Source organism: Falco biarmicus, chromosome 9 (genome assembly GCF_023638135.1).
Source record: "Falco biarmicus isolate bFalBia1 chromosome 9, bFalBia1.pri, whole genome shotgun sequence".
Lineage (NCBI taxonomy): Eukaryota > Metazoa > Chordata > Aves > Falconiformes > Falconidae > Falco > Falco biarmicus.
This window is the reverse complement of record NC_079296.1, coordinates 7,801,771-7,818,907: the sequence shown is the minus strand read 5'-3', so window position 1 is coordinate 7,818,907 and position 17,137 is coordinate 7,801,771. Positions and strand designations below refer to the sequence as shown.

The following is a 17,137-nucleotide window of genomic DNA, read 5'->3' as shown; positions in this document are numbered from 1 at the left end:
AGCCACCTCAACGTCGCCAGGGGAAACCCCCTGGTCCCCACTTGGGTGGGCGCGCTCTGCCCCTCCGGGCCCTGCTCCCCACGGCCCGCGGAGTGCCGCTGCCTGCCGGCGCTGCCCGGGCTCGCTGCACGGTGGGCCGGCGGCTGACCCTCACGGCTGCACGGCAGGTCGGCGGCGGACGTCGCCGCAGCGCCCCCAGCCCCCCTCCGCAAAACCGCCATTGACCCCGGACCCCCGGGCAGCGCAGACCCAGCATCCCCCACGCCCCTCACGCGGGACCCCGCCCCCTCCCGCTCTAACCCCGCCCCCTCCCGCTCTAACCCCGCCCCTCCCGCTCTAACCCCGCCCCTCCCGCTCTAACCCCGCCCTTCGCACATCCCCCAATCAGACGGCGAGGTGGGCGGGACCAAGAGGGGGCGGGCCGCGGCCTCCATTTTGTTAAGACGTGACGGACGCGAAGGGGGCCCCTGGCGACGGCGCGGCGGTTGCTAGGGGCGGCGGGCTCTCGCGGTTCTCTCGGCGGCGCCAAGATGGCGGAGGCGGTGGTGGAGTTGCTGGAGCGGGCGGCCCGGCGGGAGGCGCCGCTGGAGGAGCTGCGGGCCCTGCGGCTCGCCGTGCAGGCCGTGCCCCCCGCGGCCCTCCGCGCCCGCCTCAGCGACGACCACCTGGGAGCGCTCTTCGCCCTCCTCAGCGTCAACAACCGGTGAGCGGCGGCTCGGTGTCGCGGCCTGGCCCGGCCCCGCCGCCTCCTCTCCCCCCTTCCCCCGGAGCGGGGTGGCTCCTGCTGCTGCCTCGTCTCCTTCCCTGCCCTCCTTCAGGGCGGGGGCTGGCACAGCTGAAGTTGTGCGAGCCGCTGGCGGCGTCCTTCTCCTGAAAGGCTTGGGTTTCTCTCTGTCCCATCCAGGGAGCAAGTGTCTGCGTGTGTTTCCATCCTGGAGAGGCTCCTGCGGGCCCTGGACCCGGTCTACGTGATTCAGAACCTCAGAGAAGAGCTTCAGAAAGGGCTTTTCCACCCCGATGACTCCGTGAAGATCCTCACCATATCTCAGGTACAGGGTTTTCCTCCGGGAGGAGGGGATGGAGCTCTGTCTTGAGCCAGGTTGGGTTAGGCCTAATCAGTTACTGTTGTTTCATGTCTTAATTTGTGATAGAAGCACTACATCAAGTGTTACCTGCAGGAATTGTGCTCTTAGGTGCTTATGCAATTTTGGATAAATACCGTGTAATGTGTTGGTATGCAGTGCTTCATGACGTGGCTGTTAAACACAACGTATAAAACTATGTCTTGACAGAAGTATCTTGTAAATGAATCTGTCACGTCTTCTGGATAAAGCTTTCTATGCCAGCACTGACAGTGGGTGCCGTAAGAATACAGCAGGTGCTGTAAGAATTAATTGCAGCAACATCTTGATATTCAGGATACTTTGAACAGTATTGTGGGAGCACTGAAGAGGAATAGGAGGTAGTAACTTGACACTTGCTGTGTTGATTTAAAAAGACAGAATTGTGCAATGTTGTGGTTTGGAATGGACTTCCAGAGGCTTCATGTCCAGCCCCCAGCTAAAACTGTGGCCAGCTTGCAGCAGGTGTCTTAGGGTATTGTCCAGTTGAGTTTTAAGTGTCTTCAAAGATGGTGATTTTGTCTGTCTGGAACTTTTTCCACTGTGCCCTTATTGTGCAAAAAGTTTTTGGTTTAATGTTATTTTCTATACTTAATCATTTCTTTAGGTTGGGAGGATTGTGGAAAATTCAGATGCTGTTACAGAAATTCTCAACAGTCCTGAACTATTACGGCAGATAATAAATTGCATCGGTGGAGAGAAAATAGCAGTGGCTAAAGAAGTAAGCGTTGCTTTCTTTTTTTTCTTCCTCTACAAACTGATGTAGGCAGTGCACAAAACGCCTTTTTTTAGTGTCTGATGACAGCCTCTACTCTTTATAAAGAAAAGAGCGCTTGTGTTGCTTGAGAGATGTTTTAAGCATATAGGTGCCTTAAGCCCAGAAATTACTTAAATGTGATAGAAAATTTACCTAGAATTGTTGTCTTCCAGTAGCTGTTGATGCCAAAGTGAACTCATAGATCTGAATTTGATGCCAGAGACTTTGATCACAGTAACCGTTACTAGCTCTTGTAAAGGAAAAGTGAACACAATTACAGTTTTAGATGTATAACTTGATTTAATGTGCTAGTTTCAACATTCTTTACTAAGTCCGGTCATCTTGGATTTTCTTCTCTCTTTGGTTTTGCTGTTTGTTTTTAATAATAAGCTCTTGGTTTTGCTTCCAGGCCATCAAGTCTCTCTCAAGAATAGCCCAGACGCAAGATGGCTTGGAGGCTTTATTTGTGAGCAGTTTGTTGAGTGACTTGAAAAATGTCATGGCAACAAACGATGTTGTTCGATACAGAGTATATGAGGTAGGGATGTGATCCATGTTAGCATTGGAATGGCATGATAATGCAGTTCTCTTGGACTGTAGTTCTGAATTACAATCTGGATTTTATGGCTTGCTTTCAAATTAGTGTTCATTACTGCTTTACAAATTTTTTCTTTATGCCTCCATTTTGTCAAGACTAGAAAGGAGTAGGAAGAGTACAGCAGTGTTGGCCCTCAAATAATGTCATAACTTCTCTTTCTTAGTTTATGGTACAAAAATGTGAAGTACTGTTTATATCTTGTATTTGAACTTGTGGTGCCTAGGGCGTTGGAAGAGCTACACAGTTACTAAAGATGTAATAAAGTACTTGCTTCTCTGGAAGCTGCGGTAGTCACTCCACCTTTGGATGTGAAGTGCTAGTGAAACTTCCGGAGGGAGGAACAGAGAGAGATGCCAGGTGTGCCAGTCTAGCTGTGTATGGCAAAGGAGAAATAATACAGTTTAGCTATTCTAGACCTTAATGGGCATAGCCACAATGATCCTTTGAAGAAAAGATGACTGTGAATAGAAATCAAATGCATGTGCTGTCAACTCCGGAACTCCTTATGAACTTGTTTGAAGCAAACATTTAGGTTAATTATGGAAAAAATAATGAAATTCTGTATTTCATATATATATATATATGTGTGTGTGTGTGGTTAGCTAGCATTAGAAGACTTACTTGGTCATTACTGTGAATTGTTATCATTATGGTTTTTTAAACAATCTTCCCCCCTCCCCATGCTTTTATTTAGTTAATTGTTGAGATTTCTTCGGTGTCAGCAGATTCGCTAAATTACTGTGCAAACAGTGGATTAATATCGGAGTTAATTGGAGAGCTGACTGGAGATGATATGCTGGTCAGGTATGTTGGTAGTCAATTTGCCAATGAGATTTCCCCTATTGTTAAAACTCTGATGTTTGGTATTAACATAACACTCTTTAAACACATTTTTGTATGTTTCTTGTGGAACACTTTATCTGCCTCTTCTTTAATAGTCTGGAATGTAGAATACTGTATACTTAAATTTGAGAACCAAGGTGAACTTTCCTCAGTATATTGTTATAATTGTAATGCTGGGCTGTGGTATAAACACTTGAGAATTCTTTCTAGCTATATCCTTAAGTAAGATATCTGAGTGAGCTTGGCGGAGCATTGGACAGTTAGGGTAGTTGGTTTTTGGTTTGTTTGGATTTTGTCTTAAGGGTAGAAAACCTGTTTTTCTTAGAGTACTGCAAAACCTCATCTGAAATAGGCCAAAATAACTGTTTGTCTGTTACAGAGCTACATGTATAGAGATGGTGACTTCACTGGCCCATACCCCACATGGGCGTCAGTATCTTGCTCAACAAGGAGTTATCGATAAAATTTCAAACATCATTGTTGGTGCGGAGTCTGATCCTTTCTCAGGCTTCTATTTACCAGGTTAGACCATGCATTTCTTGTTTCCAGTGTTTACTGCTTCCTTTTATTAAGGAGTTAAACTGAGAGGACTGTTAAGTCTCTGTTTTGAAAGCTCGTATGAATCTTTGACTGTTAGAACGTGTCTATTGGGTGTTTACAAAAAATGCTGAAGGATAGGCTAACACATGAGTAACGTTACTCATTAACAGTGGTAGTACATGTAAGATCTGGAGAGACTGTACTATAGGTTTTACGTTTGTGTTATTGTAGTCTTTTTTTTTTTATGAATTAAAAAAGGCAGCTGTTACATCATGAATTTAAGTAACTTCCAAAATATTGGCTTGTTCCTTAGTTCTGTCCTTACTGTGATGCCTTTCACAAACAGTATTCAGACTTAAGTTTTTGTTTATGATGCTGAATTAATATTAATAATTTAATGTATATTTAATTTTGCCATTGCTAGTTACTGTTCCTTCATTCTGAATTCTTTTTTTTCTTTTTTTCTTCCTCTCAGGATTTATTAAATTTTTTGGAAATCTGGCTATTGTAGATAGTCCACAGCAGATCTGTGAACGGTACCCTGTATTTATGGAAAAAGTCTTTGAAATGGCAGAAAGTCATGATCCGACCATGATTGGAGTGGCTGTGGACACACTAGGAATCCTGGGATCAAATGTGGAAGGCAAACAGGTTTTACAGAAAACTAGTTAGTAGCTTTTTTTTTTTTTCCCCCCACCCCCCAATAAAACTTTCTCAGTATGTCATAATATACAAGAGTGAATTGGTTTGGTGTAATTGAGAAAGGAATTGAAAAATGTATTTATTTATTTATCGAGTAATCAAGGGTGTCTGAATAGCTGTGCTATACCAGATAAAGCGTTTTTTTAAACTCTCTTGCCAGGCATGGCAGTGCAAAATGACTGGCAGCTAGAATTCTGGTATCACAAGCGTGATTAGAATCATTCTCTTCTAGTGAGCTGCATCATATGAATCATCAGTAGTTGTGTTATATTTTGGATCCCTCTGGGTCTACTGATGTCATGACCTTCTCACCAGAATTAGAAAACCATGAACTTTCATGTAATGATGCTTTCCATAAAGACAGCATTGTTCTTCTTTACTACAAAACTGTTCAGAGGATTGAAAAATATGTGCTAGACTTCTTGCTGCTAGTCCAAACTTTGGTTTTGAAGTGAAAACCTTTATTAGCAGGTAGCTACTGGAGCATTGTAGAACAGGATTGAAGGTTTCTAATTACAAGTGTACTTAAGTCCATACTTCCCAAGGTAACTCAATTGACACAAATTAATTTTTGGAAATGTTTGAATAGTCTGGAGAATTAACATAAAAGCTTTGGATTTGCCAGTCTTAGATCCATATGAAGCAAAGAGAATCTTACGCTGCTTTTATTGGAGTGGATCAAGAAGTTGCCTTTCTCAGGCTTAATGTGCAACACTGTGCCAGTTAATGTAGTATAATGTTACTGACAGGTAACACTCTACTCCTGTAGAGGTCTGTCTGAATTAATTAAAAGCACTTTGTTTTTATTTTCAAAGGAAGTAGGTTTCAAAATCTGTTAAGCAGAATAGGGCACCAGGCAAAGAATGCCCCCACAGAGTTACGACTTCGATGTTTGGATGCAATTTCAGCTCTTCTTTATTTGCCTGTAAGTTTTTTGTGATTTGGTTTGTTGTCTCTCTCTTTTTTTTCTTTGACGTCTACAAGAATGAAATTATTGTGCATCTGACTAATTGTGTGAAGACCTTTTGCAGCATCTAGCTTAGGCAGTAGTGATAGCTTTCTAGTATTCTGTATCGTTAACTTGACTATTTTGAAATTCCCTGATTTATTTGTTTGCTTAAAGTTTGAGTTTGTAAGAAGCCAGGTGTTCTGAAATCTCTTTATAAAACACAAAGCCAAGAGACATTGGTGAGGAAAGAGACTAAACACTTAAATATTCTTGTTCGTTAAAGGAGTAGTGGCAAACTGCTCTAATCCCTGTATATGTTCTTTAGATCCAGTGATCTGCTTTTAATAGCATAGCTCCAAGTGAGGGAGTAAGCCGTTTTCATTTGTCTTGCAGAGCTGTACTGCAGCACAGCACTTACCTTTTGTATCAAGATCAATTTATTTAAATCTGTCCTCCAAGCTAAATGAAGTACAGAAGGCCATTTCTTCATTCCTGAAAATAAGTTGAGAATTTAAACCATTTCAGTTTAATCTGCCAGGAGTTTGTTTTGAATAACTTCCTTAACTATTGAACGTACACTCAAAACTTGAAAGTTTTTCGTAATCCTAATCAAACTCTTTCACTTTTGTATGTGAGTGTAGCCAGAGCAGCAGACAGAAGACCTTTTAAGGATGACTGAATCATGGTTCACATCCTTGTCTAGCCAGCCGCTGGAACTCTTCAGGAGCATCAGTACTCAACCGTTCCCTGATCTGCACTGCGGGGCTTTGCGGGTTTTTACTGTAAGTACTTCTTGTTTTCAAAGATTACATAGTGAATTGTATTGCCATTCAGTCTCAGATATTTTTAAGTGAATGCCACAGACTTCTTGCTGAAGCCCTGAAGCAGTCAGAAATAAGGCCTTTCTCATTGTGCCCCACTTGCATTCACCATTTAAATAATGCAGCAGACATGTCATGTTTTTAATGCTTATTTTCTTGTAAATTGGAGAGATACAAAATGAAAACAAAAGCACAAGCTATGCTCTAGGGTGCTGCTTAAATGTCAGAGGCACTGCTGTGATAATTCACTTAAGACTTTAAAGATAAGCACTGAGCTGTACTTGTTTTCCAGTGTTAAACCCTGCTGCTTGATTTGAGTGTGTAACTATTCGTAGAACAAATATCCAATTTAATTTTTTTCTGTTCCTTGGCTATTTGCATAACAGCCTACCATGTAACTGTTTTTTCATTTGTTTTTAAAATGAGGTGTTTCCCCTTCCCCCCTCTTCTTTTTTTTTTTTTTTTTTTTTTCCTTTCATGTTTAGGCTATTGCAAATCAACCATGGGCCCAGAAGTTGATGCTTGACAGTCCAGGGTTTGTGGAGTACATTGTAGACAGATCTGTGGAGCCTGACAAAGCTTCGAAGGATGCCAAATATGAACTGGTTAAGGCCCTTGTAAACTCTAAAACGATTGCGGAAATCTTTGGAAATCAGTATTACCTGAGGCTTAGGGCTTACTTGCGTGAAGGCCCTTATTATGTTAAGGCAGTTTCTACTACAGCCGTGGAAGGAGCAGAGTAATGTCACTGATAACTTGGTTCCCCTTCTTACAAACAGTGATACTGAAATAGATGTTAAGATAAAAGGTGTAAAGACTCTCCACACTGGAGTCTCTCTAAGTTGTCTGTTCAAAGGAATCTGAAGCACTTTGACTCTATTTGAAATGAGAGTCTTGAGAGCAAATAAAAACCCTATAGGGCACAGCGTAGTTTCCCATAGAATGTCATGGCAGAAGTTGTCTGCGTACTGTTGTGAGACAAGTAACCACAGTAAGCACTCATCAACTGCTGCCTGTGTTTATTTTGCAGAAGTTACTACTGTTTGGTTAAACAGTTTTTGGGTTTGGAGTTCCTATCGTGTTTTCTCAGTAGATTACAGTTCAATTAAAAATAACCACAAACACCTCGAGGTTTGTAACCTCACATGCTGCCATAGTGTCTCTCTTTATTAAATGTTTAATATCTGCCAGAGTTGGCACTTGCATGGAAAATGCTCTTTTAGCCAGTCATATTTTGTCAGAAACTGTTGGTAAGAGTAAGTTAGTAACGTTCTGTCCACATGAGGGAGTACGAACTGGATTCTCTTATATTTTCAACTTGCTGAATGTGAGTCTTGCTTGAATAAATAAACCTAAATATTGTTTACATTTTAGGCTGAGGATGAAGAAAAAGCTTTTAGCCCTTCTAAAAACAAGATTAGTGCACACTAATGTATAAAACCAAATTGGGAGCTTTGTCTCCCTTGTTGACTGCGACTTTGTATGGCAGCTCAGGTTACTTGCTCGAAAGGAGCATGAGCCATAGCACTACAAGTCTACTTCAGAACCAAATCTTAAATTGTTTACGCTATTTTTTAAGAGATAATTTTTTTTAATTTTAAGTGTTGTTTTGAAAATGCCATTTTAGTTGCCCGAGTTAGATAAAAGGGTAAAACCATAAAGCTTTCATGTTTAAGGGCATGAACTGAGTTAGGAGTATGGAAATGTAGTACCCTATGAAGCTGTAATCTTTTGAAGATGGTCAGCTAGCTGCAGATGAGAAACAAGACTAGTTGGACACTCTAGTGACACTTGATGTGTCTTTGTCCATAAAGAGAGACCATAATGTATGTTATACAAAAGGTTTTTATTATTTTTGTTGAGGATGTAAGAAGCAGATCTGAGGAATAGCTGGGGGGAGCAAAATAAGAAGTGAAATTACTTTTGGGCTTATTGTAGTAGTGTGCCAAGTCAGGTATACTGCTGTGGAAAGCACTCGTCCTGTGTCCCCACTCTGCAAAGTGAAGCAGGATGATCTAGTCATGTAGTAACTCTCCTCTTGCTTTGTAGCAGCTTTGAGCTGCAGCAGAGGTGATGGCATTGCCTGCCAAAAATCGCTGGCGCGGAGTCAGAGTGGGCTCAGAGGAGCAGGGTATTTGGGGAAGATCCCTTGATGTTTAATACACTATCTGAACGCAGGTGGTCTACCTTGTTGCTTATGATCCAAGATGTACAAAAATTGTCATCCAACATTATGCTACTGCTAATGCTTTCATCCTAGATATGCATAATAAACATCTGCTAGTGAGAAGTGCGGTATGCAGTGTCTCATTTGTGAACGGAGAGAGCACAGAAGCTTCATGAATCCTGCATCCAGAAAACCCATGAAAGCACTAAAAAAGAAACGAAAGAGTATAGAAGTCCTTAGTTTGCACTTGTATTGGATAGTTCAGCTTTGTTGTTTGAGGTGGCTTTGTGCGCTAGTAGCTCTGTATGAGCTGTATACTAAATTCTCAGTAAAAGAAATAAATATGTAAACCTTTTCTGCAATTCATGAGTCTCTTCCATGTGTGTTTTCAGCTGTTGCTTTTGAAAGCCACTCTGTGTGCTAAGTCTTTAGCATCTGCTTTGCATGGTACGTTTGCCAAATGCAATATTTTAGAATACACAGAGATGCCAAACAAGGGATTTTTTTATATATGCACATATGCTTTATTTTCTTGGGCTTTGAGCTCAACATTCTGATTAATTGATCAGGCGCTTACCCCTTATTTTCATGTGTTGTTCCCTACCAATCCTGTATATTGCCATAGGTTTTATATGGTGCTGCTGGTGTATCTTATATACAATGGAAAAAATGTAAGTGTGTTGTACCTGTCCTCCCCCCCTGTAAACTAACAGGTGGGGATAATGGAGGGAAAAAAACAGAAGAGGAATGATGGAAAAGGAAAACTGAGGTCACATGCTGAACTTGATGAACTTGGTTTAAAAAAACCCACTAAAACCAACCAACCAAAAAACCCAAAATGACAACTCCTCGTTTGACCCTGGTTAACAAGCAGCATAATTTGGTACTTAAGAACTGTGGAGCCTTCAGAGCATACCTCCAATTCCTTCGGTCACAGCGGGAAGGGTAGGTGGGGCTCTCGAAGGTACATGTCTGTCTCTTCCCATGTGTGTCTGTCACAGCTGTAGAATGAGTCTGTCCACCTAGCCTTTTTGCTGCTGAAAGAGCTGAAACGGGGGAGTTAATCTGGAGGACGTAGGCATGGGTGGGTTGTGTTCTGTGACTGATTCCTAATTTGGGGAATTTTTATATTTAGAGTAAGGTCGTTGTTGCCCATGTGCTGGTGAATCTGTTCTGACTTCACTGCTGATGCTGTTCTCCAGCATAATGTTACTCACAGGTGTTAAGGCCAGAAGGGACCATCCCAATCATCTACTGTGACCTCCTGTGTTACAAAGGCCGTATGATGGTATCTGGTCATATCTGCACTCAGCTGAATGATCTGCGGTGAAATCAAATAGCATTTATTGAACTTCTAATATTGATTCAAATTTTACATTCAAGAAAACAAATTGTTTAGCAGGTAGACTGAACTACGCTTCCTCACACTTGAACCCAATTATTCCTCTATTTCTGTTCAGAGTTTCTCTAACTTCTGGACACTGGCTTTTGGCATGGCTTTCATGCGCAGACCTTGGAGTCCAATGCTGTCTCGGGTACACTCAGGCCAAAATAAAGTCACCTGCTGGCCTCCTTCAAATGATTAATTGGCAGTTAATTACTGTTTGTTCTGTGCACTTTTACTGCTCCTGCCCTGCACCATGATTTCTGAAATACAGATAATCATAACTGGAAAAACATGTAACTAATGTTATCAATGATACAACCAACAGGGAAAACAGCATCTCTATTTCAGCAGTTTCATAGACAGAAACAAGTGGAGCAGCTACTTAAATTACGAGCTTAAAGAGGGGGAAAAAAAAAATGTTTCGGCATTGAGTAAGCTACTGCTTGTGTTGGGTGTTTTTCTGATGCCATGACTGACAGAAATACAAGATTCTTTCACAAGTGAGTTAGATTTCTCTCCTAGAATCTCCCCGGGCTGTTTACCTAAGCAATTCCCATGGTGGTTCAATGTCTGTTGCCATTCTAAGCTGTTCTGTATTTTCCCTGGTATTGTAAAACAGGCTGCTCAGAGCTCCCGGCTGTGGACAGAAAAATTCCCCTCTGTTACTAAACAATTTTGAAGGAGATGATGCCTCACTCAGATACAACATGCAGAAGGAGTTTTGGCATAAGGTAGGGGACTTCAGGAGTCTGGAAAACACTGGATGGATACGGACGAAGTTTCTTGGAGTACTTTTTTTTTTTTTTTTTTTTTAATTGTATGCATTCACTTGTAGGTACTTAAGTAGCTAGAGTACATACAGTTCATCCCTTCCTGCTGTAACACACTATAGCATTGAGAATCCATTTTCTGTTGCAGGGAAGAGAGCTAACCTTGAGAGGAGATCGTTATTACTAAATATTAACAGGTAAAACAGCTGGTAAAAGAAAATTTAGACTTCCTTTGCAGAAGTTAAAACTTAATTGATGAAATGAAGAACCTCATTTTTCAGTATATCTAAGTTAAACTGTTTGAACTTATCAACATAGGTCAAAACCTTGCAGGACACCAGACCATAGTAAGTTTCCAGTAATGAGCAATCGTTCCCGTCACTTGTTTCCTTCCAGTCTTTAAATAACTCATCCTCTTTCATGTTGGAAGAGGTGAAAATGAATTTATAGCAGCATCGATTGTAGCTGATGTGCTTTTCCCCAGAAAACCGAGAGCTATGAATAGGAGCGATGCCAGCTTTTTTAGCACAGATCCCGACAAAAATATCGGGGGGCACTGAAACTGGCACCTCCTTGGTGGCCACGTACACCTTGCGAGCGACGTCCTGGGACATGACAAAAGCGCTCCCGTCACAGTAATCGGGGTAGAACTCCTCTGGGTATTGATGGATGGGAATAAAGCCAGGGCTCGCCGGGTCTCTGTCAGGCACTCCTTGATGAACGACCCTCCCAAGGTAGATGTCCTCCAGCTGTGTTAAGCTAAGCAAGTATCCAGCCAGACTTGGAATACCGACAAACACGTCTTCATCTGTTTTAAGAATATACCTTGCATGGGGACAGAAAGTCACCGTCCACTCCACGCTCATCAACATCTTCTGTGTCTGTGTCTCGGGGGAATCGATGAAGCTGCCTTCAATAATGTCTCTGTGCTTTTGAGACTCCTCATTGATCTCCTGCTGGGTGGTTACTGAAGCTGGCTTTCCTAAAGCAAACAGAGTCAGGACAGCATAACCTCGGGTGTCTGTCACGTTGCCCCACGTCTGCCTGATCACGTTGCGCCTTGTCCTGTTTTCTGGGCTACTGCAGACAAGAACGAGCAAAAATATCTCTTGGTCGGAGCATGTTGCTGCGCTGCGGGCCGTGTAAGAGAGATTGGCCTTTAGAGGATCCGTATCTAGCTTCCTGGCCCTCTCCCGAATGTCAAGAGCCTTTGCATCGGTGTAAGAAAGAGGCAATGACCGCAGGAAGTATTCCTCCAGTAAATCTGCTCCGAAAAGCAGCACGTGGAAAAGCAAGAAGTTAAAGAGAATGAAGCACCACTGGTGAGTCCGGAGCCTGCAGAGTGTCAGCTGGGGAAGAGCAGACATGGACACTGAATTCTCTTGCTACTAGAACAGAAAAGCTTTCCTTCCTTTTATAATATATTAATGCAAAAAAATTACGACTTTTAGACTGTGGTCTTTGTGTTATTAGTGTAAGGCTCTTTTTCCTCCTAGAAACCTGAGCAACCCTATTCTTGTGGCACAGCGAGATCCCAAACTGAGAAGGATGTTGCTATGCTGTAGGTGAGAAGGCTTCTTTCTGTGCATCCATGCATGGAAGTACTGAGGAATAACCTGCAATTAGTATTTTCTGGGTTTAACCTGTTACTGGAGGCCTGAGATGAGGACCTATAATGTTAATGTGTCCTCAAAGGAGAGCTTTTGGCAAGCACCATGTGAAAGCTGGCAGGGTAAGGAGCTGGTGGGGAAACTGTTATCGCCGCTGTCGTGCGGGTGCAGCATCGTGCTAGCCCCTGTGCTGCAGCTGAGTAACGAGCCCGAGCACTCACCTGCATGGCAGCAGGAGTTCTCCCTGCGGCGGGGTCCACGTTAACGTCGGAGGCAGTTTCTCCCTGGCAGAGGCTTGCTGGACAGCATCTGTATCTGGGTCTGCAGGATCCAGTTACTGCCCAGTACCCAGACACCGGCTTCCACCCGCCTGGGTGGGGGGAAAGATGATCCCAGGGAGCGATCGCATTGCAGCTGCGTAACACACAAAGCGAGCAAAACTCTAGCCGTTCCCTTTATTAATTTCTGGCACTTGGGCTTGGGCATCTGAGAAATAAGTGAAGCGACTGCTAGTGCTCGCTGGGTGAAAGGGGTCCCCCCAGTGCTGTTGCAAGTCGGTGCCAGCTCTGCCCGTTTGTTGCTGTTTTTCTGGGCTTTTCTTTTTTACAGCTGTGCCATTTTGGTGTCGGTTCGCCAGTCCATGGTAGGTAACCCCCACACTGAGCACTCTGCATCTCCTGAGATGGAGATGTGGGGTGTGAACTTGTGGGTTTGCCTTGTGTGAGGTCCCCACGGACACGGAGAATGCCCCAAGGCTGTGGGCACTGCGGCTGTCCCTAGCACGCGGGGAGAGGGGTACCAAGAGGCCCCCCCTGTGCTGGGCTTGCAGCTGCAGGAGCTGTGAGCCTGCTCCGGGTGAGGTGCCTCACTCTGCTGTCTTGATTGCTCCAGAGTTAAGGAAGCAGAGGGCATCGGTCAGTACCAGGCTGACTCCTTGAAGCCAGGCGCGAAGAAGAAGGGGCTGTGCAGGGAGCTGGCGGTGCTCAGCCAGAGGGCCTGTGGCCAGGAGGCTGGGGACATTCTGCTGCGTCCCCCCCACCTCTCACGGCTCTCGCATCCATTTAGTGAAGCGAGGCTGTGAACTGTAAGAAGCTGTGTTGGAGGGTCCTTTGCTTTCTGTCCACACAGTGTCACCCTGTGGTTTTAAATGACTGTATGTATTTATGCTTTTGTGGTGGTTGCGTGTCCTAGTGAAGAGCAGCGATGATCTACTCCTGGCCGGGCTCCTGCCTTCGGCGGTGGCCTCGGCTGTGCCAGAGGCTCCACGTGTTAATGTTGGCCCAGCCGCGGGCTGTGCTGGAGCTGCCTGGGCTGGGGAGCCGCGGGGGACTGGAAGTGCTGGAGGGGCAAGTGCCAAAGACACCACAAACAGGATGGAGGTGTCAGCAGGGGTGAGAGCTGGGTTTGGCAGCAGGGCTGTGAGCCGTGGGGCCCGTAGAGCACTGACGGGGGAACAGGGCTCGTGGGTCCTGGGCAGCTGGAGGGGCGGATGATGGCACTGATGCTGTTTGATGGGCAAATTGTGGCAGGAGGTGTCAGCCTCCTTCAGCACAAATATGGGAACTCCAGCCTCTGTGTGAAAGCAGAGAGAGAGGTGGTGATTTTTTATTTTTATTTTTTCATTTTGAAAATATTTCTCATAGATAAGGATGCATTTCTGTTAACTGCATCCTTGGGTGAAAGGGCGCAAGGAGAATGCAGCGTTGCTGTGGTTTGCCTTAGCTGTGTGCCTTGCGAGGGTGTGATGCTCTGACTGTTGCAGTCCTCCCTGAAGCATCCTTAGGGGAGCCTGTATGCAGCGAATGAAGAGACGGGATGCAGCTTGATGCAAGCAAATGTCAATTTATTGTACAGAAGCACGAGTTTTTATACACTTTCAGAAGCTGCACGTTTTAAACAGATTGGTTCTTGAAGCTAAGCCTTGCATACTAGGCAATCCCTGATTGGTGGTTAACTACCATCAATTAACCGCAAGGTGTTACCTTTCCTTGGTGCCAACCTTGGCGCCATCCGTCTCCCACTCCCCTGTGCTCTGCAAACATGCCCCATCATGTTAATTGTTGTCTAGACAAGCTCGAGCACATTCCCCTCAGCTAACTGATTGCCATGCATGGTCCTAGTTTCCAGACCGCTCCTGCACCTGTATCAGCCAGATGTCCCAGGGAGATGGAGAAGAACTTTGATTTCTGGCTTGGGGTGATGGAGGGTTAATTCTCCAGCTGTGGCTGAGCCCCCCAGCTCTCCCAGTGCCTGCCCCTGGTTCTGTGGCAGTGTGGGGAGCACTTTCCCATGCATGTTGGGTAATCTGCACTGATGTAGAGAGCAGCTGGAATGACAGGAGAAACCAGGTCCCCAAAGTGTGGTCACAGCTTGGGAGTACATAGTGTCCCTTTGAAAGATGGCCCAGACACACAGAGTGTGCAAGTCCCAATGTGGACCTGGGCTTTAGGCTCTCCAAAACTCGGAAGAACTCCTTTCACAGAGCTTGTGTGTCAGCTGGGCTACAGCTTCATCTGGACCAGCCTCACAATCATTATAATCCTTGCAGAAGTTGTGCTTTGAAGCTTGGCAGGCTGTCATCATGGGAAGTGTCAGTTAAATGTGTTCTCTGAAATAAAAAGCTAATGAGGAAATATTTTTAATGTACAATAATATAGCACTATAGCCCCAGATACCCATCCTGGGAAAAAAATTCCTCCTTTGAAGATGCTCCGTCTCCATCTAAACCATTTAATAAGCAAATAAACACTAGCATTTGAAACCACTTGCTTTAAAAATTGTGCATTTTTAGAATAATAATATAATAATAATAAAACCCACATGTGTATCATCCCTGTTGCAATTACGCACAGCATGGTGCTTGCTGTACTTCTGAAGTCATTTCTTCAGCACTGCTTTGTGGTGGCGGCAGGAGCCGTAGATATGGGGTGTATAAGATTAACACTGTCCAACCACAGCCGGGATGCAGGCAGCTCTTGGATGTGGGGTTTTGTTTATCTGAATGGTCTGGCTGAGTACCACTGGGAGGAAGTGGAGGAAGAGAAACAAAAAGACTGCTGAAGGGTAAAGTAACTCATCTGGGGGTGCCACAAACCCCCCCAGCTCCAGGGGGTTTGCCTGGGGGTGATCCCTCCATCGCCTTGAAACCCCAGGCTTTGGGCAACAGTAAAGCACAGCAGCTTATGATGATCTTATCTCACTTTTCAGATGGATAAAGTCAAACACGTTCAGGGAAAATCTCACCCTGGTCCGTGAGATCCAAGAATTCCCAGAAGAATTCACTCCAAGAAGAGTCAATTCAGGACCCCAGAGTGGCTGAAGTCAGGTCAGTCTGGGGAAAGCAGTGCTGCTCCTACAGCTCCACTTAAGCCCTGAAAAATCCTATGGCTATAAATCAGGGAAACAACCAGGAAAACAGGTTTTTCTGAGCCATGGGGCTATAATTTGCTTTATGTAAAACGCTTTCATGTTTTCCTTAAAATTGTACGTCCGAGCAAACCTCATTACGGCAGCGGTGATGTACTGATAACGCTGTAGACAACCTGACTGGCATATGAACAGTGAGTGCTTAGACTGAAGGATGTTTGGAGTTTGAGATTGGTTTTTTGGGGAGGACAGGGCCCTGAACTCCCGTGATATCCAAAGATAAAAGCAATGATGCCCACAGGGCGTTGGGAGATGCTGTTGAGCAGGATGAGCCTAGGACTGGAGCTGTGGGGCGGGCAGCTGTGGTGCAACGTGCTGCAGGGGAGCAGCCGTACCCACAGCTTCTTAAAATGTCTCTTAAAGTCTCCTGGTTTCCCTCGCAACGCTATGAACATTTGGAAGGGGGGAGCAGAGCCCGGCTTGTTTCATTCTGCTCGACTCCACTTCATGAAAATGCGAAGGCTTTGGATGACGCACCGTTCTCCAGGCACTGGTGCAGGCGAGGGCGGGTGGATTGGGGAAAACCAGTGAAAATTGGTTTTTCCAATATAAATTTGCTCCAATATAAAAAAACCTTGAACTCTGCCTGCCCCAGGTGGCCGTGTGGTCACTCCGTGCTGCGCGCTGTCCTTCCCTGCAGGGTGGATAACCCTCTCCACCCCCACCACAGTCCCCCTGCTCCCAGTATCTTCCCAAAACCTGGGTCCATCCCAGGCAGGCTTTCAAATCTTTGCTCGACGACTCCTGCTCCAGAGATGTGCCAGATCCTGCCTGCGTAGCCCATCTGTGAGAAGGTGGGTTTTCCTTGCACAACAGGCTCTTTCCGTGAGGCACTCCCCGTGTCCTTGCCTAGCTGCTTCTTTTAAGGGTCAGCGATGTCCCCTGTCACAGAGCACCCTCTGTGGCCCCCAGCTGGGATGCTTGTGGGAGGGCAAAGCACTCCCAGGTGTTTTGGACCCTGACCAAAGGGTCGCCTCTATTTACAACCAGCCTTTCACAGTGGTTTACCGGTGTACGCGGACCAGATAGTGCAAGGGGCTGCCAAGGGACCTGCCTGGTTTTTAGTAACAGCATCAGTTGCAATAAATAAAAGGAGACAATTGTTTTGGCCTTAGTCACCTAATAGCAATGTTTTGACGTGAAGCTATGATTCAGCTCTTGCAGGCAATTCTTCACCTTAAGTTCTCTGTGAAGCTTGGGAGATGACGGAAGAGAAGGGTTTGTAAGAGTTACACAGGGTGCATCCATTTGGTTTTTGATATTTAACATCCCTTTTGGGTCTTATTAGTAGAAAACTTAAAAACAAGCTGCCAAACCAGAGCGCTGATACACCAGACAGATTAGCCGCTCCCAGTACACAAATGAGGGTGTCTTTTCTTCCTATTTAATGGCTCAGTTGACTGGGTTAAAAACATATTTTTATAGCCAAGTTCCTAGCATTCATTT

At 44.8% G+C, this 17,137-nt stretch overlaps 2 protein-coding genes across 4 annotated transcripts; one reads left to right on the top strand and one right to left on the bottom strand.

Moving 5' to 3' along the window:
• Nucleotides 1-431: 431 nt before the first annotated feature.
• On the top strand, nt 432-15,594 carry PSMD5 (proteasome 26S subunit, non-ATPase 5). Of its 3 annotated transcripts, none has more exons than XM_056351910.1 (10): nt 432-703; nt 905-1,049; nt 1,729-1,842; nt 2,288-2,416; nt 3,171-3,280; nt 3,699-3,841; nt 4,335-4,526; nt 5,377-5,486; nt 6,152-6,292; nt 10,505-10,615. In XM_056351910.1, the coding sequence occupies exons 1-10, from the start codon at nt 531-533 to the stop codon at nt 10,562-10,564; spliced, it is 1,317 nt and encodes a 438-aa protein (XP_056207885.1). In that variant the 5' UTR covers nt 432-530; the 3' UTR covers nt 10,565-10,615. The 3 variants fall into 3 exon arrangements, with proteins under 3 accessions (XP_056207885.1, XP_056207886.1, XP_056207884.1); XM_056351911.1 differs by lacking the exon at nt 10,505-10,615 and adding an exon at nt 15,473-15,594 and having other exon boundaries at nt 433-703; XM_056351909.1 differs by lacking the exon at nt 10,505-10,615 and adding an exon at nt 6,817-8,848 and having other exon boundaries at nt 434-703.
• On the bottom strand, nt 10,678-15,466 carry B3GALT9 (beta-1,3-galactosyltransferase 9). Its single transcript, XM_056351912.1, has 2 exons — nt 14,406-15,466; nt 10,678-14,054 (listed from the first exon to the last, which is right to left on the bottom strand). The coding sequence occupies exon 2, from the start codon at nt 12,020-12,022 to the stop codon at nt 10,904-10,906; it is 1,119 nt and encodes a 372-aa protein (XP_056207887.1). The 5' UTR covers nt 12,023-14,054; nt 14,406-15,466; the 3' UTR covers nt 10,678-10,903.
• Nucleotides 15,595-17,137: the final 1,543 nt, after the last annotated feature.

What these genes read in the sequence shown, in the direction of transcription:
- PSMD5 (XM_056351909.1), top strand. Translation starts at nt 531, where the DNA reads ATGGCGGAGGCGGTGGTGGAGTTGCTGGAGCGGGCGGCCCGGCGGGAG. An exon ending in AAATAGCAGTGGCTAAAGAA is followed by an intron (nt 1,843 to 2,287) that starts GTAAGCGTTGCT and finishes TTTTGCTTCCAG; the next exon opens with GCCATCAAGTCTCTCTCAAG. An exon ending in GGGCTTTGCGGGTTTTTACT is followed by an intron (nt 6,293 to 6,816) that starts GTAAGTACTTCT and finishes TTTCATGTTTAG; the next exon opens with GCTATTGCAAATCAACCATG.
- B3GALT9 (XM_056351912.1), bottom strand. Translation starts at nt 12,022, where the DNA reads ATGTCTGCTCTTCCCCAGCTGACACTCTGCAGGCTCCGGACTCACCAG.